Source organism: Phytophthora cinnamomi (genome assembly GCF_018691715.1).
Source record: "Phytophthora cinnamomi strain GKB4 chromosome Unknown Contig104, whole genome shotgun sequence".
Classification (NCBI taxonomy): domain Eukaryota; phylum Oomycota; class Peronosporomycetes; order Peronosporales; family Peronosporaceae; genus Phytophthora; species Phytophthora cinnamomi.
In genome coordinates, this window is record NW_027151037.1 from 1369070 (window position 1) to 1395068 (window position 25999).

Here is a 25999-nt window from a genome sequence, read left to right on the forward strand (position 1 = left end):
GTGGCGTATTTGGACGACAAGCACACAATGCATGTTATGGAGAATACGTAACAAGGAAATCTTTGAAAATGTCCAGATACATCAGAAAGAAGCCGAAAAGATAGTGTGGAAGGCAGCAGACTTTCAGACAACAGCCGTAATTCTGGCGTGGACATCCAATACGGCAACCTATAATCAAGGATTTAGACTGGCCCAATGCTACAGTGTATTCAAGGGAGTGTCACCTTTGCAGCAAGCGATATTTCTACAAACATGGATCATTCAATATCATATAGTAAAACAGCCGAATGAATATCGCGGGGCCTGGATACTCCTAGGACCCAGCCAAGTGAACAGGATCACAGTCATTGGAATACAAGAACGACATGTTTACTGTTCGACTCAGGAGTGGATAAGAGAAATCCTTCAAGTAGCCCTGCAGAAGCTCCGTCAAATCACACTCCCCAGCACAGTACATGTCACGATTCAAGGTGCTGCACCGGCGACCCAACGCCCAGATGATCCAAGCATCTTCAACAAGTTCAATTCATATATGTGGGAAACAACCAGAATTCAAGAGGTGTCAGGCCCGGCGAACTTAATCAAACTGTCGCGACGAGGTACAATTACCCCAGGGATGTATGAGTTCAACAGCTTACCTCCAAGGCTTAAGGAAACATTAAGTCGGCGTTGTATTCGAGAATGTAGCCCAAAATGGCCACCGGATAACGCAACAATTAGGCAAAGCCTACAGAAATTTCAGGACTCTATAGTTAATTCCTAACAAAATAGAGGTTCTCTTACCCCCCCCCCCCCCCCCCAAATATCAGTCTCAGCGACGCCAGACAATTCGAGACACTCTGCCGATCTTACAAGTTTTGCAAGGGGGCGATCAATTTCTACTTGAACACGTGCGTATTCCCGACGGATACCCAGCAATACCCACAACGGTTGTCGCGAACGGCGTGGAATCTTGCGGCTGGAGACAACAACATCGGATTTTTGGGTACGAACGACAACCACCGCCTGCTCCCGCTTTCAGTGACGCAGCAAGAGCCGAATGAGCCTTCGCTGGTGGGAACCAACGGGAAAATGATCGACAAGATTTTGCAGGTAACCCGGATACGAAGTGATACGTCCCGATCCAGGACGCACGCATATTCCATGGCAGGCCGTTATCCTCTGTTGTAAGGACAAATGTGTGCAGGCTCTGATTGACACGGGCGCACTGCTTGCCGGTGTAGCAAACCACGATGCCGCGGAATTTATTCTGCAACGACCGAGTTTTGAGTTTGCTGGCGTGACGTATTACGATAGCCGCGAAGCATTTAATTGTTGGATGGTTGCAGAGAAGCACCGGCGTGTTATCACGCCGTTGAAAAGTGCATCAATGCAAGGGAGGGAGACGTTTGAGACGTTGTACCAAGAAAAAGTCAATGTAAACAAGATTACGACCGCCATTTAAGACAAAGCTCGACTCAGTTTTGAAGGAATGGACGACGCGCTGGTCGTTCGAATCTGTCGTCGAAAATGCGTGTTCGGACTAGACGACGAGGTATGCGTGACGTCGCGCACTGGTGAGTGTGAGCGCGAACTGCATGTGGAGGAGGAGGCTCAGCAAGAGCAAGAACTTGAAGTAGCAGATGGTGCTCTTGTGAAAGAGAAGCCCAGGGCTACAGCGAAATGCTGTGTGCTGACTCACTCGACGATATCACGAGGGTCGTAAAAGTGTCCGACATGGAGAGCTACGTATGCCAATGAATCTCGCCCAAGAATCTGGCATGTATGTCTTGGAGAAGTACTCAAATTTTCGGCACGGAAAGCTTTTTCGCGACGACTGTGGCTCGATTGGGTATGCAACGTATGAATTAGTGCCTGCGCGTAGTGGATACTATGTTGGTATTCAGCAATGTTGAGGTGTTGTCTGTGACTAACCGTGAAGCGGGTCACATCTTGGAGTTGCTTTGCACTGGTGAGGCCTCCACCACTAGCAACTTCCGTTCTTGATTTTTGCTTTCGCTTGCGATAGTACTGACCGTATTGGAGCGCAATCCAAGTTTCGAGATGTGCGTCTGGTGTTGGGCTCGCGTCTGGGCCAAGATCTCCCGTTGCTATTAACAATAGGCTGTCACCTTACAACGGGGAGACCATGCTGGCAAAGCACCAGCAAGCGGTGGTTACACCTGCTTTCCGTCATTTGCTTCGCCCGTTAGTCCAGCGAGAGACAACACTGAACAACTTCGTGAAGTCACAAGGAAATGGCCACAAGTGGACGCGATCGTTCCTGCACGAGTCCTGCTGTCGCATGAATCTGGAAGAGTGCAGTCATCGAGGTGTGGTTGAATACATTTGTTGACTTGCCGCAGTCACATGCACCTATTGGCAACGCTATAATGCCTAACACGTCAAGAACACTACGATACGGATAGTTCTCGGCTAACTAGCCTTTCCTATGCGCCTTACTTTCGCATCGGGAGGACGTCCGTGTGGTACTTCTTGCGGAAGTACGAGCGCACGGGGCCAAGTACCACGAAGTACTCGAAGAGAATGCTGGTGAAGAGGTTGCCCATGATGATGCCGAAGTACTTGAGACGGAAGCTCGTAGGCATTGCCACATCCGGTAATCCAACGACGTTGTTGCTGCTCGAAATGCGGAACCGGTCCGTGACAATGCTGGGCTCGCCGAGAACCAGGTACAGGTCGAGGGCTCCGACCACAGCGAAGAACGCCAAGAGCAGGTAGTTGCGCCAGATCGGTTGGCGGTAGATGGACCCGAAGCTGAACGTCCACGCCGCCGTGTGCTGCTGGAAGATGATGGAGAAGAAGAGGATCGTCGCCATGTGATTGTCCGAGAGCAGCCACCACTTGGCCACATCGACGTCGTTGGGCGAGAACGGGCAGTACCAGACCTCGTGCGTCAGCATGTGGACCCCGCAGCACAAGTAGATCACGTTGATGGCCTCCTAACCGAAGATCGACACCAGCGTGGTAGGGCCGATGAGGCTGGACGTCGGTCGCGTGTCCTTCAGTTCACCCAAAGGCTTCGACAGAGTGATCACGTACGAGCATCCAACGAGCGTGAAGCCGTCGGCCAGGATCCAGCACCACTGCGACATAATGACCGCGTGGTAGTACTGGAACAGGCGAAGCACCGACTCAATGAGGCCGTACACAATGAGGAACTTCACCGACGCGAAAGAGGTCGCCAAACTGCATCGACCCTCGCGACACAAGTCCACCACCGACTGAATCGTCTTTTCCCTGCTCGTGAACGGCGACACCACCGAAGCCTCCGCGTCACTGAGAGCGACACCGGCGTGCGCGAAACGCAGCGCCCCGCAGTCGTTGCCGCCGTCGCCGCACATGCCCGTCACCGCCCCCGTCTCCATGTGCAGCTTGACGCACTCCACCTTTCCGTCGGGCGTCATGCGGCTGAAGATGCGGATGTTGAGCAGCAGGCCCTTGATCTCGCCCATGGCCACCAGGTAGTCGAACGCCACTCCCGTGACGGCCAGCTCCACGTCCTCGCCGTGCGCGACCAGGTGCTTGACCCCGGGCAGGTCGTACTCCTCCTCCGAGTCCACGTCGCGCCACACGAGCTTCTTCGCCTCCTTCGTCGACACCATCTCGCCCAGGATCACGCGCGAGCTCGAGGCCACCATGCCGCTCTTGCGCGCAATGTAGCAGCCGCACATGGCGTTGTCGCCCGTGATCATGACGGTACGGATGTCGCCTCCCTTGAGCTTGGCGATGGCGTCGGCCGTGTCGTCCTTGAGCTCGTTGCGGAACAGGATGAGCCCCAGCAGCGACAGGTTCTCGTCCACGGCCTCACGGTTGTCGGCGAACGCCACCACTTGCTCGTGCGTCCAGTCGCTCGGCAGCTCGCGGAACGACAGACCCAGCACGTAGCACCCGTCCTTGGCGAGGCGGTCGGCCACGCTCTTGTAGTCGCCGGGCACGCTGGCCGCCGAGCTCAGCTGCTGCATGCGCTCGTACGAGCCCTTGCAGAACACGTAGTACTTGCCGCTCTTGCGGTTGCGCACCACCACGCTCATGGACATGCGGTGGTGGTCGAAGTCGTAGCGCTTGACGAACTCCAGCTCGAGTCCGGTCTCCACGTTCGACTTGACGTACGGCTGCTCGCCCTCCTTCTCCACCAGCTCCCAGCCCGTCGCCGTGAACATGCGCACCTCCACCTCGTTGCCCACGAGTCGGTCCTCCAGTGAGCCCACCGAGTGGCACGTCGACAGTGCGTACAGCAGCTCTTCGGACGACGGCGCGTCCTTGACGTCGTTCACGATCGGGGTGAACCGCGTGTCCTTGACGGGCTGCACGCCGAGGAAGTCGAGGCCTTGCTTGGTCAGCGTCCCCGTCTTGTCGAAGCAGAAAATGCGCACCTTGCCGCAGAGCGTGATCCGCTGGACGTTGAGAGAGAAGACGCCCTGCTTCTCGAGGCGCTGCGAAGCGTTCACTTGGCCAACCGTGATGACAACGGGTAGCAGCGGACTGATCACGCACGAAAGCACGAAAATCGCATAGCAGAAAGCAGCGTAGCGGTTGCTCAGCTTACCGTTGCTCAGCAGGAAGTTGATGACAAGGATGCACGCGATGACAGCGTAGATCAGCAGAAGCGAGATCAGCACCTTGAGGTGTTCGTTATACTTGAAGCGCATCGGGATCGGGAACAGGATCGACTGGATCAGCTGGCCCTTGGTCGTGTGGGCTCCCGTCGTCTGCACGATGGCCAGAATCTCCTCGTTGCGACCCGAGGACAGCACGCGCGTGCCGGCGAACAGCGTGTGCTTCTTGCTGCCCTTCTCGGGGTCGTACACCTCCGTGCTGCGCTCGGGGATCGGGAACTTCTGCACAGGCATCGACTCACCCGTCAGCATCGACTCGTCACACACCGTCGTGCCCTTCACGATGGCCATATCGCACGGCACCACCCAGTTCTCCGACACCTTCACGAGATCACCCGGAGCGATGTCGGGCGAAGACAACTCGCGCCACTCGCCGTCGCGGAACACCGTCACGTCCGTGCGGTAGCGGGTCATTTGCACGATGGACGACTGGATCTGTCGCTGAGTGTAGATGTTCACCACGGCAGCACCCAGTACCACGACCGTCATGACGATACCCATGTTCCAGTACGTGAAATAGTACCAGACGTAGTAGCACATGATCTGGTAGATGTAGAACAGTGTGAAGAACTCTTGCGCCATGGACATCGGCAGCGACGGCATCTCGACGTCAACCGAGTTGCTGCCCACCGTGTTGATGCGGTGCTTGGCCTCCGAGTCCGACAGGCCGCTAGACTCCTGCAGCATGTCGTTATACGTGCGGCCGAGTGCCACAGCGCCAGGCACGAAGCGCTGCTCTGTCTCCTCGTACACGTATCGCAAGTGCTGGAACTCCACGATACGCAGTCCGTCTACTTCAACCACCGGGACCGTGGTGCGGTAGCCGCTGATCTTGCCCTTGGACGCAAAGAAGCTTTCGATCTTGGCCACGAAGTCCGACACGCCCGAGCGATCGGCGAGCAGAACCTCGGTGTCGTCACGCTTGAGCATGTACACATACTGACATTTGTCGAGCGGTACACGCAGGCGGAAGAAGTTGTAGATACGATCTTGCAGCGCGACGATGGTCACGAACCAAACGGACGTGATGACCCACACCACAATGAAGACGACAGCGTTATCCTCCGACGCATCGAAAAGCGGTGGGTCGAATCGGCCGTAGTAGTCGGCAATGATGATGATAAGAAGCACGTTCAACGCGAGCGACGCCACCACCACGCACCCGAAAACAAATGTGCCGAGGTACGAGTTGGAGAACCCGGTCTGCAGGATTTCCTCAGCGGCCGCGATCTGCATACGGGTGTCTGAAGCCCGAACGCCCGTGTGACGACCGTGTGGGTTGCCTGCAACAGCCCTCGACGGCGTCTGGGGTGTTGCGATCAGCTTCTTGTTCATCTCGTTCACCGACTGATTCGTCTTTTGCATGTAATTCTTGTAGAACGTCCACCCTCCGAGTGCGATGAAGAACGCCAGATACAGCAAGTAGATGATGACCAGTGGGGTCTCTGTGTACTTTGTGAATCGGGGTGTCGTGGAGGTGGAACTCGAGGTACAGGCATTTTTTAACTCCGCATCGACCGTGCCATCTCGCAGCATGAGGCTGTAGCAGTTGGCACCCACGGGAAACGAGGCGTTGTTGTTGCGCACATATGGCGGCGTACGTCCAGAACACGGTGCTGTCCTGCGAGTCCGCAGCCAGCGACGAGTTCGAGTCGGCGCACTGCAACTGCTCCGTTAGCTCTCCCGTCTGCGTGTTGGCCACAGCTTGCACCCGACACACCGTGCTGGGCTCGTCGTAGTAGAACTCTTGCGTGTTCGGGTGGTACATGGTGTACGGGTAGTTGACTTGGCGCTGCTTGTTCCAGCCGTCCACGTAGTAGGACTCGTAGCCGCCGCCTGACGGCCGGTTGTACCTGGTGTAGAGCACCTTGGTGGTCTCCGAGTACTCGCAGCAGTAGTATTGCGGGCTGTGTCGGACCGGGCAGGCGGCGAAGTTCATTTGGTTGGCGGCACGGACTTGCATGGGTGCCAGCGTGGCAAGTGCCAGCGTTGGTAGGAGCGCGGGACTCCAACTTGGCATCTTCGGGGGCAATCGGCTGGGTGGTCCGGCGAAGATACTGCTGGAGGGAGGTGGTTGGTTGTGGAGCGGCCGATGCGAAATCCCGAATGACTGAGGCGGGTCCGGTGTAGCTGCGCTGAGGCAGCACTGCCAACGAGGCACATGAAGTGCGTCACCAAGTCGCTTAGCTCTGCAAATCCCCGTGGGCTCCTCGTCGAGCTGCGGTTCGGGCAGCCCGGTCACGTTCGCGCATCCAAACAACAACGACAACCAGAAAAAAACGCTCAACGAGTCGTAACGGTTGGCTCGCACCCCGCGAGCGACGCTGGTGGACTGGTGGCGACGGTCTGATGAGTTGGCGCAGTTTGCAGGAGACGAGGTTTCGTGGATCGCGATTGCATCGCAGTCGACCTTCGCCCTTTCACCAGAAAACACTTTCGTGCTAGACGAAAGCCACAGACACGCATACCTCTCCGAGACTCGAGTGATTGGCGAGCGAGGTGAGTACTAGTTCATTATAGTGTGAAGGCGCACTGCTGGGAGACCGGCCAAGCGCAGCGATCGCCCTGCGGATGGCGGCTGCGGTGCTGTTGCCTTGCAATCTTCTTTCGAGCGGATACCAGTACTCAATTCAAAACGCATTATTTTCTAATTTTCCAGTTGTTGAATTTAGTTCGCCAAAAGTTGGTATTCTGATTATTTTCCCCAAGTTCGCGTTTCTAGAGTGGCGCACACAGTACCAACTTCTGTCTAAAACATGTCGCAATACGGCTCGTTTATGTGCTTGATTGTTCCTCGCATTGATTCGTCGGAGCAGTCGATCGGGGTGCATCTCAGGCCAGGTTTGCACGCGCAACCTCTTTGCCAGTCTCGACAGTGCTGAAGCCCTTGCTCCTTCCATTCCGCCTAACCGATGAGGCCCTAATGGCCTCATCACGCGAATCGCAGCGAGCAGGCCGCAGCCTGATGGCCTCGTGCAATCGCATGCGACCGAGGCATCGCAGATGCACCTCGCCGGGCAAAGATGCTGTGTGCGAGAGTGACACGGTTCATGCACAGCTGGAGGTCACAATTCACGTCGCGCCCATTAACCTCCGCTTCCTGCGCGCGGAGGCTCATGCGCCGCCGCATCTATACCAGCCCATGCTCGGCGCTCGCCTTCCGCAGCTGCTGTCCCATCCACGGCGCGGGTCATCGTGGGATGGGGCTGCAGCGACCCGCGGGGGCGTTCGCCAAAGCGCCGAGCTGAAGCGAGCTGACCCAAGCCGCGCTCGAGCCCTCCGCGACGGCAGAGAGCTATGTCGGTGGAGTGGCGGCGTCGGGCGGACCGAACACTCGGCTCGCGTGTTCAGGAATGGATCCAGCGACGGGGAACACGCCGTTCCTCGCCTGAACACGCCGTTTAGTCTGATTGGCTGAAATTCGTTCGGCGTTGAAGTGCGACCGCAGTGTCGGGTGTCGGGTACATGTAGATTGCTCATTGCGGCGTTGCTTGAAGTCACACGACCACATCATGCGTACACGTGAAGCTTGAGTTTGGACGATATGCTCGATGCACATGTACTGGTACTGAATACGATACGATACGGGTGGCCACCGCGCGCAGGTTCAACCGCTGTGCAGGAAACGAGGGATCCACAACAATCCTCGACCTTCAGGGTGCAATAGAGCCAGAAAAGAAACGACGTCTCTTGCATGGCGCGCGCCTTGCAGGACAAGTCTGGTCAGCGCCATGGCGAGGTGGCTACGGGCGCGCTGCGAGCACTCGCCTCCATGCAGCAGCGAATGCCGGACGCGACCTAGTCCAACGCAGCAAGCTGGTCCAATGCTGAGCGTCTGTGGCTTTCAAGGTGGCGACTACCTAGAAAGCAGCTTGTTTCTTAGTGTAGGGCGTGGCGAGCGCGATTCACCACCGCACCACCGGCGTCACATCCGCGAGATAGTTTTCCGATCTTCGTGTGCTCGCATTGAAATTTTACGTTGCACAAGCTAATTTTTGCAGAAACAATTTTGGACAAAGCGCCAGGCGACAATCTGCACATGTAGATTTTGCTGCCGCACGGTGCTTCCACCTGTTGGTTTCGACTTAATCACCAACTACATTACATGTACTTCTGATCGCCACGGTACAAGTCCATCTTCCTCGCTGTGACAGCTTCAGCCTTACATCGTTCCGCTGTGGCTAAGCCTGGCTTGTCGAGACAAGCCAGACGATTAATTCTAGTGACAACCGTGTTCAGTTGCACCGATCCGGATATCCCATACATTTTAGTATCTGCAGACTTCAACGTCGCCGAAGTCTGTTTGCTGCTATTGCATGCATTACATGTGTAGCGCGTACCGCACTTCATTTCCAGTGTTATTTTCCAGACCCGAAGGCAACGATCGGTTGTATTTATCGTGCCCGGATGGTATCCATTCTGTTAGTGCATTAGACGTACCCAGCCGAGACTCGGGAAGCTGTAGCGCTACAACCGGGTCGGAGATACCAGAACCTGAGGTTGGGACAATGACATGTCCCGTGACCTGCCTGCAGCGGGTGCCGCCACCATGGTGAGTGATCTCTGCTACTGTAGTGTACCATGTCATAGCAGGACCCTGAGAAGTAAGGCAAACCCACCTGGATGCACCTGAAATGCCGGCTGCGGTGGGACTTTGTGGGTTTGCGCGGGCAAGTTCGATGGTGCGGCTAGCCCGATACCAGCTGGACGCTCGCTTTCTCGATTGTGTTGAGGCATGTACATGTTGGAACACGCTCTGCACAACTCGGCCGATTTGTCGGTGTCCGTAGAGGCCGACGCTGGCAAAAAGTTTTGACACTTCCCGTACAGGTTTTGCCGCATTTTTTAAATGATCCTCATGGGAACTTGAATAGCTCTCGCTAAGCTCCGCGATGCTACAGCCATCGGCACCTCCAGGGAAATAACGCTGCTTACTGCGAGCCTATTGATCAAAGCGATCCCTTGAAACAGCAGATCTTCTGCCCCATCCATGGTGCACTGCATAAAAGCTTGGATCAGTGAGCATGTACTGGGGCGAAGCGATGATGGCTCCGACAACTCGAGTTCCCACTACGAAGTGTCCGCCGAGATGCCGGCATCCGTCTTCTCGCTGCTGCAATGAAGCTATCACGCAGTGTTTAGCTATTCAAACTTGCAGCGCCGGAGTGCAGTCGCTCAACTCGGAAGCTAATCGTGTCTTGCGTTATTCATCGCAGAGCCCTTATTCACGACAACGAAGTCAAGCAGCGAAACCCTGGCTTGTCTTTTCTGATTAACAAGAGGCGTGTTCAGAGACGGTGGTGCCGCGCGACAGCTGGGTTAGGTTGTAGTCCCGATGAGTTCGCCCATGAGCTCGCCGCAGCCGAAGCCGCAGGAGGCGCAACCATCTCGCTGTCGCCTCAGATAAAAGCCGATTCATTCAGCAATTCGCACCGGCGCGCTCACATCAAACCTTCCTCCTGTCACTCACACCTCAAGTGGCTGACCGCATCTGACCAACCCGATCCCCATCAAACATGCCTCGCTGGGGTTCCGCGCTCCTGCCAACGCTGGCTCTAGCCACGCTGGCACCCACGCAAGTGCGCGCTGCTGCCGCCAACCAAATGGACTTCGCCGCCTGCCCGGTCCGACACAGCCCGCAATACTACTGCTGCGAGTACTCGGAGACCACCAAGGTGCTCTACACCAGGTACAACCAGCCGTCAGGCGGCGGCTACGAGTCCTACTACGTGGACGGCTGGAACAAGCAGCGCCAAGTCAACTACCCGTACACCATGTACCACCCGAACACGCAAGAGTTCTACTACGACGAGCCCAGCACGGTGTGTCGGGTGCAAGCTGTGGCCAACACGCAGACGGGAGAGCTAACGGAGCAGTTGCAGTGCGCCGACTCGAACTCGTCGCTGGCTGCGGACTCGCAGGACAGCACCGTGTTCTGGACGTACGCCGCCAATGTGCGCAACAACAACGCCTCGTTTCCCGTGGGTGCCAACTGCTACAGCCTCATGTTGCGAGATGGCACCGTCGACACAAACCTGAAGGACACCTGCACGTCCACATCTACGACGTCAACTCCTCGGTTCACCACCTTCACGGAGACTCCGTTGGTGATCATCTACCTGCTGTACTTGGCGTTCTTTATCATTCTTGGAAGCTGGACGGCCTTCAAGAGCCTCAAGCAGAATGCCAACCAGTCGGTGAACGAGATGAACAAGAAGCTGATCGCGACACCTCAGACGCCGTCGAGAGCTGTCGCGGGCAATGCACACGGTCGCCACACCAGTGTACGCGCCTCGGATACTCGCATGCAGATCGAGGCTGCCGAAGGAATTCTGCAGACCGGCTTCTCCGACTCGCGCTTGGGCTCCTTCGTGTTTGGTTGCGTCGTTGTGGCATCTCTCGGGCTGAACGTGCTCCTTATCATCGTCATCGCCGACTACTACGGCAACTTCGATCCCCCGCTCTTCGACGTTACCGAAGACAACGCCCTCGTATTCATCATCGTCTGGGTCATCACTGCCATTTGGTTTGTGGTCATCTTTTCGATGCAAGACCGAATCTTCAACTTCTTCCGCCTCCGCGTGCCGCTCGACGGGTGCCAGTACGTCTACATGCTCAAGCGTGACGACACCGAGGTTCTGCTCGCCGATCGCTCGGGCGTGTCGGACTTCGTGGCCAAGATCGAAAGCTTCTTTGCGTCCAAGGGCAAGATCAGCGGCTACCGCACCACGGTCCCGGTGGTTGAAGTAGACGGACTGCGTATCGTGGAGTTCCAGCACTTGCGATACGTGTACGAGGAGACAGAGCAGCGCTTCGTGCCTGGCGCTGTGGCACTCGGCCGCACGTATAACGACATGCTGCAGGAGTCTAGCGGCCTGTCGGACTCGGAGGCCAAGCACCGCATCAACACGGTGGGCAGCAACTCGGTTGACGTCGAGATGCCGTCGCTGCCGATGTCCATGGCGCAAGAGTTCTTCACACTGTTCTACATCTACCAGATCATGTGCTACTACGTCTGGTACTATTTCACGTACTGGAACATGGGTATCGTCATGACGGTCGTGGTACTGGGTGCTGCCGTGGTGAACATCTACACTCAGCGACAGATCCAGTCGTCCATCGTGCAAATGACCCGCTACCGCACGGACGTGACGGTGTTCCGCGACGGCGAGTGGCGCGAGTTGTCTTCGCCCGACATCGCTCCGGGTGATCTCGTGAAGGTGTCGGAGAACTGGGTGGTGCCGTGCGATATGGCCATCGTGAAGGGCACGACGGTGTGTGACGAGTCGATGCTGACGGGTGAGTCGATGCCTGTGCAGAAGTTCCCGATCCCCGAGCGCAGCACGGAGGTGTACGACCCCGAGAAGGGCAGCAAGAAGCACACGCTGTTCGCCGGCACGCGCGTGCTGTCCTCGGGTCGCAACGAGGAGATTCTGGCCATCGTGCAGACGACGGGAGCCCACACGACCAAGGGCCAGCTGATCCAGTCGATCCTGTTCCCGATCCCGATGCGCTTCAAGTATAACGAACACCTCAAGGTGCTGATCTCGCTTCTGCTGATCTACGCTGTCATCGCGTGCATCCTTGTCATCAACTTCCTGCTGAGCAACGGTAAGCTGAGCAACCGCTACGCTGCTTTCTGCTATGCGATTTTCGTGCTTTCGTGCGTGATCAGTCCGCTGCTACCCGTTGTCATCACGGTTGGCCAAGTGAACGCTTCGCAGCGCCTCGAGAAGCAGGGCGTCTTCTCTCAACGTCCAGCGGATCACGCTCTGCGGCAAGGTGCGCATTTTCTGCTTCGACAAGACGGGGACGCTGACCAAGCAAGGCCTCGACTTCCTCGGCGTGCAGCCCGTCAAGGACACGCGGTTCACCCCGATCGTGAACGACGTCAAGGACGCGCCGTCGTCCGAAGAGCTGCTGTACGCACTGTCGACGTGCCACTCGGTGGGCTCACTGGAGGACCGACTCGTGGGCAACGAGGTGGAGGTGCGCATGTTCACGGCGACGGGCTGGGAGCTGGTGGAGAAGGAGGGCGAGCAGCCGTACGTCAAGTCGAACGTGGAGACCGGACTCGAGCTGGAGTTCGTCAAGCGCTACGACTTCGACCACCACCGCATGTCCATGAGCGTGGTGGTGCGCAACCGCAAGAGCGGCAAGTACTACGTGTTCTGCAAGGGCTCGTACGAGCGCATGCAGCAGCTGAGCTCGGCGGCCAGCGTGCCCGGCGACTACAAGAGCGTGGCCGACCGCCTCGCCAAGGACGGGTGCTACGTGCTGGGTCTGTCGTTCCGCGAGCTGCCGAGCGACTGGACGCACGAGCAAGTGGTGGCGTTCGCCGACAACCGTGAGGCCGTGGACGAGAACCTGTCGCTGCTGGGGCTCATCCTGTTCCGCAACGAGCTCAAGGACGACACGGCCGACGCCATCGCCAAGCTCAAGGGAGGCGACATCCGTACCGTCATGATCACGGGCGACAACGCCATGTGCGGCTGCTACATTGCGCGCAAGAGCGGCATGGTGGCCTCGAGCTCGCGCGTGATCCTGGGCGAGATGGTGTCGACGAAGGAGGCGAAGAAGCTCGTGTGGCGCGACGTGGACTCGGAGGAGGAGTACGACCTGCCCGGGGTCAAGCACCTGGTCGCGCACGGCGAGGACGTGGAGCTGGCCGTCACGGGAGTGGCGTTCGACTACCTGGTGGCCATGGGCGAGATCAAGGGCCTGCTGCTCAACATCCGCATCTTCAGCCGCATGACGCCCGACGGAAAGGTGGAGTGCGTCAAGCTGCACATGGAGACGGGGGCGGTGACGGGCATGTGCGGCGACGGCGGCAACGACTGCGGGGCGCTGCGTTTCGCGCACGCCGGTGTCGCTCTCAGTGACGCGGAGGCTTCGGTGGTGTCGCCGTTCACGAGCAGGGAAAAGACGATTCAGTCGGTGGTGGACTTGTGTCGCGAGGGTCGATGCAGTTTGGCGACCTCTTTCGCGTCGGTGAAGTTTCTCGTCATGTACGGCCTCATCGGCTCCGTGCTGCGGATGTTCATGTACTACCACGCGATCAACCTGTCGCAGTGGTGCTGGATCTTGGTTGAGGGCTTCATGCTGGTGGGCTGCTCCTATGTGATCACTCTGTCGAAGCCTTTGGGTGAACTGAAGGACATGCGACCGACGTCCAGCCTGATTGGCCCCACGACGCTTATCTCCGTCCTAGGACAGGAGGCCATCAACGTCATTTATCTGGCTTGCAGTATCCACATGCTCTCAAGTGAAGTCTGGTACTGCCCGTTCTCCCCCGACAACGTGGATGTGGCCAAATGGTGGCTGATGTCTGACAACCATTTAGCTACGGTGCTCTTCTTCGCTGTTATCTTCCAGCAGCACATTGCCGCTTGGGTCTTCAGCTTCGGCTCGCAGTACCGCCAACCGATTTGGAAGAACTACCTGCTCCTGGCTTTCATTGCTGCAGTCACGGCGCTAGATCTCTACCTGCTGCTTGGTGAGCCCAGTATTGTCACGGACCGGTTCCGCATCTCGAGCAGCACGAATGTTGTGGGACTCCCCGACATTCCGATGCCCACGAGCTTCCGCCTCAAGTACCTTGGTATGATTCTGGGCAACGTTTTCACCTGCATCCTGTTCGAGTACGTCGTGGTTCTCGGCCCGGTGCGCTCGTACTTCCGCAACAAGTACCACACGGACTTGATCCCGATGAAGAAGTAAGGCTACACCGGGTGGGGTTACTTGTGCTGGATCGTGTCGCAGCAAGAGGCAGCGCAGTTGGTAAACAAAAATTGAATCCTATTTTATACGATCTGTAGGCACCATACTAGAGTGTGTGTTTGTTGTGTGCATTGAAGCTTGGTTGAAGTCCACATGCGCGTACTTTGTGTTTCACTCACAATGGTACCAAACCAACCGATAGCGTCGCAAAACACGAGTTTGCGATTAGAGTACGGGCTTCAGCGTCTGTACCACAGGCGCGGCTTACCGTTCGAATCCTCGCTAAATAGAGGCTCTTTGTTAAACAAAAAAAATTACGTAAGAGAACTTACGTAAAAGAAAAAATCTTAACGAGAGCCTCTCTCTTTGTTAAATTATGTTTTTTTTAGGAAGAGTGCTCTTCTTTGAAATGTCATGCTTCATGCAATGTCGTTGCGCGGCTTGTCCAGGCTAACATGAACGAGGCGTGAGGATAGCTTGGTCCGCCTGATCATGTGTGTGCACTACCCGGGCGGTGCGAGCTTCCACTCGATTCCGAGTTACTGGTGCAGACACAAAGCGGCACGATGGAAGCGCTTGCAAGCGACAATTCCAGCTCGAGTTGCCGCTGACACGTCACTGTTGGCTCGTTCGTGGACATGGGCGTGCTCGACGATGCTGCAAGCGTCGCACCGCTGCGGACGCTACCTCGCCGGGCCTGTGCTCCTCCCCCGCTTGCCGCTGTTGCCTCGCCTGCGGAGGCTGCTCGCGCGGCGGTGAGCAGTCGAAGTTTGCAAGTGCATGGCTACCCAGAAACGAAATTCACTACGCACAAACTTGTATATGGGCGAAAGTATACAAAACAGTTTCTTCCGGATCCAGAAAGATCTATGGCGCGATCTTGTGTCCGCCTGTTTGGCAGACTGGGTATGCGTTCTTGCAGGATGGGTTGTTTCCGGCCTAATTTCGGATTTCTGATTTTCAGGAATTAGGTTTCGAGTTCGAAACCAAGCCATTTGCTAATTTCTAATTTCGGACGACTGATCGGGTCTTGACTACTATCAAATTCCGAAACCGAGCCATTTGCCCTTACGCTAGTTTCGGTGCTAATTTCGGACAATTCGATTCGACGAGGTATCGATTCTTGAATTTTCTAAAATCGTTTTAGATTCCTAAATTTAAATTGGTGGCAAAATATGTACAGACCTAGTTTAGGACGCCTAAACTCGTTGTGCGGCCCACAATTGAAAGGCAAGGCCTCTCCGCGCCACCCGCCGCCATGGTCTTCGCGTCTCTGACCCGCTGCGCGCGCCCCGCGCCGCTGCGCCTGGCCCGCCGCCTGAGCACGTACAAGCCGGACATCGAGGCCGTGAAGAAGCTGCGCGCCGAGTCGCAGGCGCCGCTCAAGGACGTGCGCGCCGCGCTGGTGGCCACGGGCGGCGACTTCCCGGCCGCCTTCGAGTGGCTGCGCAAGAAGGGCATCGCGTCGGCCAGCAAGAAGGCCGGCCGCCACACGGCCGAGGGCCTCGTGGGCGTGCAGGTGGCCGACGGCGGCCTGGCCGCGGCCATGGTGGAGGTCAACAGCGAGACGGACTTCGTGGCCATGAACGACAAGTTCCAGGCGCTCGTCAGCAGCGTGGCCGGCGCGCTGGCCCAGCCCGCGGCCGCCGCCGAGCTGGTCACGCAGCTGCCCACGGACAAGCTGGCCCTCGTCCAGGTGGAGGGCGCCGCCGTGGCCGACAAGGTGCCCGAGCTGGTGGGCGTCGTGGGCGAGAACGTCGTGGCCAACCGCGCCGTGCAGTTCCAGCTCGAGGAGGGCACCATCTGCAGCTACCTGCACAACGTGGCCGCCCCCGGCCTGGGCCGCGCCGGCGCGCTCGTGGCGCTGCAGTTCCCGTCCAAGTCGGCCTCGGCCGAGCAGGTGGCCGGCGTCAGGGAGCTCGGCCACCGTCTGGCCATGCACATCGTGGCCGCCAAGCCGCGCTTCCTGTCGCGCGAGACCGTGCCCGAGGCGCTGGTCGAGAAGGAGCGCGCGTTCCTGGCCGACCAGGTCAAGGACTCGGGCAAGCCCGCGCACATCGTGGCCAAGATGACGGAGGGCCGCCTCAACAAGTTCTTCGGCGAGTTCACGCTGCTGGAGCAGGACCACTTCATTGAGGAGGGCAACCCCAAGGTCGGCGCCTTCGTGGCCGAGCAGGCCAAGAAGCTGGGCGTGGACGTGACTGTGGCCGCCTACGAGCGCTTCGAGGTCGGCGAGGGCAAGGAGGAGGAGGCCTAACTGGAGTGCCTGCATGATTTAGACGAGTCGGCGAGCTTCGGACCTCAGTTCGTCAGCAGTAGAGCAGCCAAGCCGAGAACTGCATAACGCAGTGACGGCGGACAGGTAGTAGAAACAAAAGCAGTGAACTGCACTTCCTTCAACCTTACCTGCTCGTGTTTGTCGTGGACGTTCAAGCCCAACGCGAAGTGATACATGGACATTTGCATGTTGGTACATGTATTAGGCTTCGTTGAAATATGCAGCTCTAGGATGTCGTTTGCACACAGGCTGGAGACGGATGAGAGTTTGTGTGTAGAATGGCATTTACAGAGTCAGCACGGAGGCTTTAGTACATGAAGACGGGGTTGTCCACCGTGATGACGCGCGTCTCGTTCTCGAGGGCCTCGCGCACGATCTTGGGCAGGCCAAAGAGGCCCATGTGGCTGACACCGTCGAGGAACTTGAGCGGCTTGCTGATGCGCGACTTGATGAGCTCGTCGGTGACGGCGATGCTGCGCTCGCGAATAGCGGTCACGGCGGCCACGCCGTCGCCGTCCTCGACGTTGGTGGCCATGTTGAAGGCCCAGATGCAGCCGAAGGACGGGATGTCCACCGTGTAGGCCGCGACCGTGTTGAAGTTGGTCTTGAGCGTGCAGTGGATGGACGAGAAGCACTCGTCCCAGTTGTACACGGCACCGGGGCCCGACTGGGTGACCATGAAGCCGCCCTTGTTGAGCTTGGTGAGCGCGTACTTGTAGAACTCCTCGGTGTACAGCACGTAGCCCGGGCCGGCCTCGATGGGGTCGGCGATGTCCATGATGATGACGTCGAACGTGCCGTCGTACTGCTTGAGGAAGGCGTGCGCGTCCGTGTAGTGCACCTCGAGGCGCGGGTCCTCGAAGGCGCCGTCGTTCCACTCGGGCATCTCCTTGCGGCACATGTTGCACACGAGCTCGTCGATGTCCACCATCACGACCTTCTCGACCGACTTGTGCTTGAGCACCTCGCGCGCCGTGGCGAACTCGCCGCCGCCGCCGATGTAGACGGTCTTGGGGTTGGGGTGTGCCAGCAGGGCCGGGTGCACGAGCGTCTCGTGGTAGATGGCCTCGTCGTTCTTGGCCGACTGCGTCTTGCCGTCCAGCACGAGCGTCTTGCCGAACGAGTGCGTCTCGATGATCTGCATGGTCTGGAACTTGGACTTGGCCTCGAACGTCACGGTCTTGAGCGCGGCCGACAGGTACAGGTCCTCGGTCAGCGCCTCCTTGTACCAGAACGACTTCTCCATCGGGGCCAGCTCGGCCTGCTCGGTGGCGATCGCCTCCTTCTTCTGCTGCTGCGGCTCGGCCATGCTTCTTGCTACTATCGAGGTGCGAATGCTAGAATGGCCAGGAATGACTTGAGCTCGAGTTGACACGCATCGGCAGCCAACCACTGCGGGATTAGGGGTCCGAGAGGCGAATGAGACTATCATATGCGCATGATGAGCAATCCAACCGATACTTTAGTCAAGTTAATAGTGGCCATTACGTGCTGAAATGACCGCACTTGTACATGTGAGGTACTTGTTGAAGAGAGGTGCTAAGAGGTAAGACCTCTTCTTGTTTTCCTATTGACAGGAAGACAACTAGAGAGTAGACGGGAGACAGTATACTGTATTTGCTTCGGTGGAATATTAGTGATGGATTATCAAATGACACCTGCTGCACGGTTTACATGTCAGTGGCAAGCCCTGTGTAGCTTTCACTTGGAGCCAAAAAGAGACGGGGGTAGCTCCACCGTAGTTACTTTGGGCTGCTTATCCGATGTGTCGCAGTCGGAGGTGGCGATAGACTGGATGCTCATACCGGCGTCGTCGCGATCGCGGTGCTTGCAGTGGCCAGATGCAATTTTGTAGAAGTTGGCGCGGCGTAACAGCATGTAGGCAACGCGAAGAAGCTGCAGGGCCTCCTTCTGTAAGGATATACAAACGCACATGAGAGTGAGATTTTACAACACAATATCCACGATACACCACCATTAACGACGCACCTCTAGACACGAACCAGCGGTGAACACGTCCAGTCCAAGTAACAGACCGGTTCCGAAGTCGCACTCGTCGCTAGCAATCGTCGCCCGAGTTACCAACTCGCTGAGCCTCTGCGCGACGACGACTTTTGTCCACGTCCTTTTCCACTTGGTACAGCAGGTCGGCAAGATCGCGCCCTGTGGTGGGAAGCTCGCGGTAGCCCGTCTTTGTCTTCGAGTCCACGGGGACCACGATGCCAAGCTGGTGCAGTGATGTCGCCACGCTCTCCTTCGCCCTCTTCGCTCGAAGCGCCGACTCTGATTGTCCCCTAGAACGAGCCTTCTCGCCGCGACGAGCTGTGATCGTCTGAAGTAGCGCGGTAGCTTTCTCAGCCCCGAGAGTCGACCGACGCTTCTCCAACGCGCTCTCCAGGACCTGGAACAAACTTCCCCCGACAATGTCGAACTTGCACTCACGGCTGCTCTCCGCGCAAACGACGTACTCTGGAACTTGGTCGGGGAATCCCTGTGGCACGCAACAATATGTTGTGCAGTCAGCGAGTCGGTGGTCAATTTACCACCAGCAGCAGGCACGCTACGATTGCGCAGCGTTACCTGAAGTATCCCCAGTGACGCGTCACGTCACTGGACGTGTCGGCCATGACAGCCGCCACCTCTGGGGGGTCGCAGAAGAAGCGACCGTGCAGGTGCAGGGGCTTGTCCACCGCAACCTCTCCTTCTTGGCGGCCGCCGCCAGCAGGTCGAATGGGCCGCACAGCCGGATCTCCAGTGTGTCCACGAACGCCTCTGCACCATAAAGCCAAAGCACCCATCACGCTTCAACTTGCACTGCCACTCAGTACGCCCCTGCACTGATGCCACGCACCGCACGGACTGTCGGGTCGCAGCTCCGTCGCCAACGCGAAGACGGTGTAGAACTCTCCGGGGACGTTCAAGAAGTACTTGGCCAGCAGGAACGCGCCCCACTGCTCCGTTGTCGCCACCTGCACTGCGGGTAGCGCTGCACTCGGGTCGGGCTTGTGGCGCTTGGCCGCGGTGGGGGCGTCGCCATCGGTGGCCTCCACCTCCTCGCGGCCGCGCAGCCTGGGACTCGAGCGGCGCATTACGAGACTGGTTATGGTCCACACGGGACCAAAGCACAAATTGGCAGATGGCTTCAAAAAGCTTTGTCAATTCTCTGGATTTTCTGGATTTTATCCAGAGTCCATAGGCGAGGCGCCAATATTGGTTTGTCACATATCCTGTTGAATATGATCTGTGGTGTACATGAGCGGTCCGTGTTTAATGCCTGTTATCTTGAATAGCCTATTTGTTTCACATATTATCCAGCTATATTGACCCATTCTCTTGAAATAAAATACCTGTTACAAATGATTTATTGGTCTACTCAACTGACATCCGTCGGATTTTTCTCTTCTCGAGCAACATCCAGATGGAGTTCTGCTTTTATAAAGCTCCCGACATCAGATTTGACTTCTATACGCTCTTACTCCTACATTCCTACATGTCGCAAACATACTGTCCTCCTCCGTCCGAATTCCTTTGCGAGGTCCATTACTCCAACAGAGAACACGTGGTACGACGCTCAAATTCGGCGGTCACAGGAAGCGACACTTTTATCGTTGAGGCTGTGGATGTTTTACTTGATGAATTTGGGAGAACCGATGGCCAGCGTAGCAAAGCTGCGCAACATGAGTTCCAATCTGGCAGTGTCAGGTAAATTATAGCTGTAGCTCTGTAAATGGAGACTATACTCCACCAAAACGGAAAAAAATATTATACCGCCGTAGATGCTGGTACGGAGGATAGAGAAACTCGCTAAAGAGTGCACCCTGAGCGCGAACGGCATCATCCGCGGAAATAAAATGAAAATAAGAGGATGCATGCCATGATCAAGCAAAACGAGTGGATTGAACTAAACCTTGACTGCTTTTGGTAGCACGAAACTTTACAGCATACACTACTTGAGGTCAATCTCTCAAAATTCATGGATTGCCAATATTTCTCGATCAAAACGTGCGACTTATGTGTCGAAGGTGCAACGATTTTGGGTGTAGAATAAAATTGTCTGACGAATAACCCGGACAATTTTGGTGCATCGTACGGTCCGCGCGAGCCAACATGTCCGTATTATTGACATAGTTCCTTGTGCAGACCCATATGCATGTGACACGCAACATGGTCAGTCTTATCTAGTAATACAGTGTCAGTTTCAAGCAGTGCTCTGACTACATTTAGTAAAAAGTGAAGGTGAACTTCCCATTTAGTATTGCAACGCAGTCTGTATTATCTCGTATTACTGTACTAGATCCGATTAGGGCAGTAGGACATGTGGAAGCAGCAATTAAACCACCTATTTCCTGTTATTAAATAAAAGATGAGAGCAGTACTGCAGCAAGAATCTACCTATTACTGCATGCTATCCGGTCCGCAAATTAAAATCTAGAGCTGTTCCGGATGAAGCACGGCTTTGTTCAGGAACGTCAATTCACAGCCGGACCTTTACATTTACTGCAACTTGAGTACCAAACTGGGTATTTAGTTGGGAGTTTTATTTTACTGGTACAAATTCTAGGATTTCCACTAAATGCTAGGAATTATTTGTTGTGCACGTTAGTATTTCGACTAAAACACCAATAGAGACGAAATGATGTTATTGTGAAAACCGGTGATTTTGTCACTCCGTATAGCTCTGTAAATCAGGGCTGTGAGCAAAAACGATACGTGGTAATTTGTACTGAATAGGATGTTAATGTGGGTACTAATCTGAGTAAGTCGGCTTAAATAGGAGATAGGAACTGGGCTCTAAAGCCATCTTGTCAGAACAGAGTGGTGAGGGAGAGAGACAGCGGAGGCACGATGTATGCCGCAGAATTTCGATGGAGAGCTGTGGTGCTGCACTACGCGTATGGTGTGCCATGCATATCTTATCTTGGCTAGTGTTTGTGTAGCCGCTTGCTCGGTGGATTTATTTGTGCGGACTTCCTCGGAATGCCGAGGTTGGAGCTGACATATCAGCCTATTTAGAGACCAAATCGATTCCGACTCTAAAATAGCTTTGACGCGATGCTGCATAAGACCGATTATAATTAGGGGTATCCAATTCTAAATATGGGATGGGTCGAAATAAATAAGGGTTACCGTCTCTAAATAAGGCACTAAATCAGCCGATTTACTATCCGATTAGACATTCTGAGTGCTTTTCACAATAGTATCTCGACTAAAACACCAATAGAGACGCATCATGCTGCTACATGTATTACTCGCCTGACGGCGACGATGGCCGCATGAGTGAGGCTACACGTACCAAAAGCATACAAGAGAAGGCACACATTGGGTTTTGTGTTGCCCTGTCGAGGGAGGACACAGCACGAAGGATGATTGAAGCTGTCGTCATTTTACTCCGTTAAGCATGCGTGTAGTGATCTGTCGGAGGAGGAACTGACTCATTATTGCATGGAGTCAAAACCAGACTGCGGCAAAGCGCCGAGGATGTAAGCATGGTGAAGCTGAAGTCGCGCGGCATGAGGCACTCGTTTGTGGCGCTCGGCTGCAGCGATTCCCAACAACGTTGCGAAGCGGGTGACAAGTACGGTTACACCTGCAGATGCTTTGGGCGCAGCTTCAAGATGCGGCTTTCGGATGGGAATTCATTAAGGAGGTCGGCAACAACCACCTTGCTGCAAGGACTTGCAGGCTAGAGTTCCTTTTTGCCGGATAGCATATGGCGATAACAATTCAGTCATGACCATGAGCATAGAATCATCGTGGATGACTCCTGCACACGAGCCTAACCTTCGTTTTCATTTCCGGATTTTCCGTCTGCAGCACTCAGCCGACTTTACAGTTAGCCACCGTCGCGGGCTTCGTCAATCTGTCCACGATGGGTCGACTCCAGCTCCTTGTCGCCGCAGCCTTGGCTTTCGTCGCGCCCTCCGCACACGCCGTCACGATCGGATCCCCTATTGGTATGGCCACCGGAACCACTGGCGGTGGCGACGTTGCTCCTGTCTATCCGAATACTACGAAAGAGCTGGTCGCCTACTTGAGAGACCCGGCGCCGCGGGTGGTTATCTTGACGAAAACCTTCGACTTCCGCGGGTTGGAGGGCAATACGACTGCCGAGGGTTGTCGCCCGGACTACATGCGCAGGTGCATTGCGCTCAACAATGGCTTCAAAAGCCAGGACGTGATCCTCCAGGACGGCGGCATGAGCAACACGGGCGGATGCACGAATGGCACCAGCGTCACAGTCACCTACGACAACGCCCCGTTCAACCGCCTGAACGTCAGGGGCAACAAAACCATCCGTGGCATCGGCAACAACGGAGTGATCATGGGCAAAGGTTTGGCGCTGAACGGCCACAACATCATCGTCCAGAACATTCACATAACCGAAATCAACGCACACCTCGTGTGGGGTGGCGACGCTATCACCATGCAGGGTCTCAGCGACGGCACGGTGCCCCTGGAGCACATTTGGCTCGATCACATCAAGATTTCGCGCGTCGGACGCCAATTCATCGCTGTTGACAAGGCTGGTGTGTCTAGCATGACCATCAGCAACTCGGATTTTGACGGACACACCGAGTTCTCCAAGACGTGCGACGGACACCACTACTGGAGCTTCCTCTTCTATGGCAAGTACACGGGGATCAGCATGATCAACAACTACATCCACTATTTGTCAGGTCGCCTCCCGAAGGTTGGCGGTATCTCTGACATCAGTGTTGTCACGCACATTGCCAACAACTACTACAAGGACAACTCCTACCACTCGATGGAGATCGGCACCAATGGTTACGTTCTAGCCGAAGGAAACTACTTCTTTAACACGACCAAGCCGCTGTACGACGGAGACGACCCGGACGTCCCTGGAATGGTCGATGGTTCTCTACGCACCCCTGCAGTCCTCAGAAGACGAGTGCACCGCCACTCTGGGCCGCCTCTGCGAAGAGAACGTGCTGGCGGACAGCGGTGCCTTTGGAACGCGCAACGGCACCATTGCTCTCGCGGAGATGAAGTCCCACTCGGCGATTGCTGACTTCTCCCCGAAGCAGGCTAAGGAGCTGGAGTTGGCGGCCAGCAACTTTGGCGTGGGTGAGCTGAACGAAGCTTGAAGTGCGAAGCGGCAAACTTGCCATAACGTTTGTGTATGAGTTGACTAGAAAGGGTAGACCAGCGCTAACACAAAAACTAGAGCTTCTACTTTCTCTTCTTGGCTCGACCACGCCAGCGACAAACGCTTTAGACCTCGTGCTCCTTAATCGGGTCCCATGCCGTCACGTAGTAAGCGTCAAGGCTGTTCAGTTTCTTCATGTCGGCCGCCGACAGCTTCAGCTTCGCGGATTCCAGGTTTTCCTTGATGCGCGCTTCCTTGACCGACTTCGGCAGCGCAACAAAGCCCTTTGCCAGGCTCCACGCGATCAGCACCTGCGCCGGCGAGACGGTCAACTCCCTTGCAATCTCCGAGACGACAGGATCATCCATTTTTTCACCCCGCACCAGCGGAGAGTACGCCTCCATGACAATCCCTTGGTCCACGCAGAACTTGACGGTGTCGGGGCGAGCGAGCCACGGGTGCAACTCGACCTGGTTCACTGCCGGCTTGACACGCCAGGTCTCGGACAGCTTGAGCAGTTGCTCTTCGCCGAAATTGAGACGCCAATGTCGCGCACGAGCCCCTCGGCCTGCATGTCCTCGAGAGCTCTCCACGCCTCAGCGCGGGTGGCGCTGTCGCATGGAGCGTGCAGCAAGTAGAGGTCGATGTACCCGAGGCCAAGCTTGCGGTCGCTCTCACGAACTGCGTCGACGACCCGCTGGTAGCTCCACGGCTGCTTGGCCGTGGTCGACCACGGGACCCACGAGACCTCGAAGTACTTGGTGGTGACGAAGACCTCCTGGCGCGGGATGCCCGAGTCGCGGACGGCTCTGCCCACGTCGCTCTCGTTCTCGTAGCCCGAGGCCGTGTCGATGTGGCGGTAGCCGAGCTTGAGCGCCGTCAGCACGGCGTTGTAAGTCTCAGGCCCAGCGCCGCTCTGGAACACGCCCAGTGCCAGGCTCGGGATTGTGTGGCCGCTGGGCAGAGGTTTGGACTGGGCGAAGGCACTCATCTCTTGCGGCTACTGCAGTGGTGGTTGCTGGAGGTGCTTGAGCTGCTGCTGGAGTTTTGCAGAATGAACGGGCAGAGTCAAGTGCTCGCCGCCAGACCACATCGTAATATGAGGCGGATTACGGTGGACACTGACGAAATGCTGACGAGGGCGCTGAAGATGACGATGCACTGAAGATGACGATGTACAAATCGGTTGCCAACAGTAAAGTGCATCAGAGTACCTGCGAGTGTCGTATCGGCAGACTCGGTGTGAAGTTGCCTTCAGCTTGAAGTGGTTCAGGTGCCCCACAACTCGCAGCATAGTGGGTCCAAGGCATCCGAACGGAAAGATTACGCCTCCCGTCGCTGCGTCCGGAGAAGCGCCGCGCTTTGTCTCAATTCGATCATCGCTCCTCATAGTCAGATCAAGCAATAGCCGAGAACGAAGCAACGAATCCGCCATGGTGCGCGTCCTCCTGCGCATTGATCCCCTGCCTGCCTCTGCCTCTCACCCCTCGTGCTGCTTGTCGCTCTCGCAGGCCAACACGCTCGCCCGTACCTCAGCGCCATCCGCAGCTCGCTGGACTCGGCGCTGTGTCTGCGCAACTTCCCGTCGCAGACGGTGGAGCGCCACAACAAGCCGGAGGTGGAGCTGCAGTACGTCGCTAGGGGGCTACGCAGGGCGACTGGTTGCTGTAGAGTGCTGACGCTGTCGTTGCTGCTAGGATGAGCAAGGAGCTGCTGCTGAACCCCGTGCTGATCTGCCGCAACGAGCAGGAGAAGTGCCTGATCGAGCCGTCCATCAACTCGACGCGCGTGAGCATCTGCATCAAGAAGGCGGACGAGATCGAGACCATCCTGAGCCACAAGTTCAACCGCTTCCTCATGCAGCGCGCCGAGCAGTTCATCATCATGCGGCGGGTGCCCGTGGAGGGCTACGACATGAGCTTCCTCGTAGGTGCACCAGCACCTCGAGAACATGTACAAGCACAAGCTCATCGACTTCATCATCACCTTCATGGAGGACATCGACAAGGAGATCAGCGAGATGAAGATCTCGCTCAACGCGCGCGGCCGCATCGTCGCCACCGAGTTCATGAAGCAGTTCACCTGAGCGCGGCGGCCACGCTGACCAGAGCTGCTGCTGCCGTTCGCTAGACGATAACTACGTAGTACTTCTACTACGTAGTCACTGCTGCGATTTTGCATCGCGGGAAACGCTGCAACAGAAGCGAGAGGAGAGAACGATGGATTGAGTCTCTTGAGGCCTCCTCGAGGAGTAAATAAAAAAATGTGGTTCTC

General features: G+C 56.4%; 7 protein-coding genes across 8 annotated transcripts; 3 read left to right on the forward strand and 4 right to left on the reverse strand.

The window, feature by feature from the left end:
* Positions 1-2438: 2438 nt before the first annotated feature.
* IUM83_06186 (P-type ATPase (P-ATPase) Superfamily) lies at positions 2439-6582 on the reverse strand (the record flags this gene model as incomplete). Its single annotated transcript, XM_067930370.1, has 3 exons — positions 2439-2783; positions 3390-6159; positions 6221-6582. The coding sequence occupies 3 exons, from the start codon at positions 6580-6582 to the stop codon at positions 2439-2441; spliced, it is 3477 nt and encodes a 1158-aa protein (XP_067782679.1).
* A 3640-nt stretch (positions 6583-10222) lies between these two features.
* On the forward strand, positions 10223-14339 carry IUM83_06187 (P-type ATPase (P-ATPase) Superfamily; the record flags this gene model as incomplete). Of its 2 annotated transcripts, XM_067930372.1 has the most annotated exons (3): positions 10223-12319; positions 12381-13388; positions 13995-14339. In XM_067930372.1, 3 exons carry the CDS (start codon positions 10223-10225, stop codon positions 14337-14339), a joined length of 3450 nt encoding a protein of 1149 aa, XP_067782678.1. The 2 variants fall into 2 exon arrangements, with proteins under 2 accessions (XP_067782678.1, XP_067782677.1); XM_067930371.1 differs by having other exon boundaries at positions 12381-14339.
* A 1258-nt stretch (positions 14340-15597) lies between these two features.
* IUM83_06188 (translation elongation factor Ts) lies at positions 15598-16596 on the forward strand (the record flags this gene model as incomplete). The annotated part of the gene is made up of 1 exon (XM_067930373.1): positions 15598-16596. One exon carries the CDS (start codon positions 15598-15600, stop codon positions 16594-16596), a length of 999 nt encoding a protein of 332 aa, XP_067782685.1.
* Positions 16597-16924: 328 nt separating this feature from the next.
* Positions 16925-17926, reverse strand: IUM83_06189 (spermidine synthase; the record flags this gene model as incomplete). Its single annotated transcript, XM_067930374.1, has 1 exon — positions 16925-17926. The coding sequence occupies one exon, from the start codon at positions 17924-17926 to the stop codon at positions 16925-16927; it is 1002 nt and encodes a 333-aa protein (XP_067782684.1).
* Positions 17927-18318: 392 nt separating this feature from the next.
* IUM83_06190 (histone PARylation factor 1) lies at positions 18319-19706 on the reverse strand (the record flags this gene model as incomplete). Its single annotated transcript, XM_067930375.1, has 5 exons — positions 18319-18528; positions 18607-18676; positions 18759-19108; positions 19283-19389; positions 19469-19706. 5 exons carry the CDS (start codon positions 19704-19706, stop codon positions 18319-18321), a joined length of 975 nt encoding a protein of 324 aa, XP_067782873.1.
* A 4144-nt stretch (positions 19707-23850) lies between these two features.
* Positions 23851-24716, reverse strand: IUM83_06191 (putative oxidoreductase C2F3.05c; the record flags this gene model as incomplete). The annotated part of the gene is made up of 2 exons (XM_067930376.1): positions 23851-24210; positions 24282-24716. The coding sequence occupies 2 exons, from the start codon at positions 24714-24716 to the stop codon at positions 23851-23853; spliced, it is 795 nt and encodes a 264-aa protein (XP_067782874.1).
* Positions 24717-25217: 501 nt separating this feature from the next.
* On the forward strand, positions 25218-25811 carry IUM83_06192 (ARP2/3 complex 20 kDa subunit; the record flags this gene model as incomplete). The annotated part of the gene is made up of 3 exons (XM_067930377.1): positions 25218-25354; positions 25423-25618; positions 25686-25811. The coding sequence occupies 3 exons, from the start codon at positions 25218-25220 to the stop codon at positions 25809-25811; spliced, it is 459 nt and encodes a 152-aa protein (XP_067782871.1).
* Positions 25812-25999: the final 188 nt, after the last annotated feature.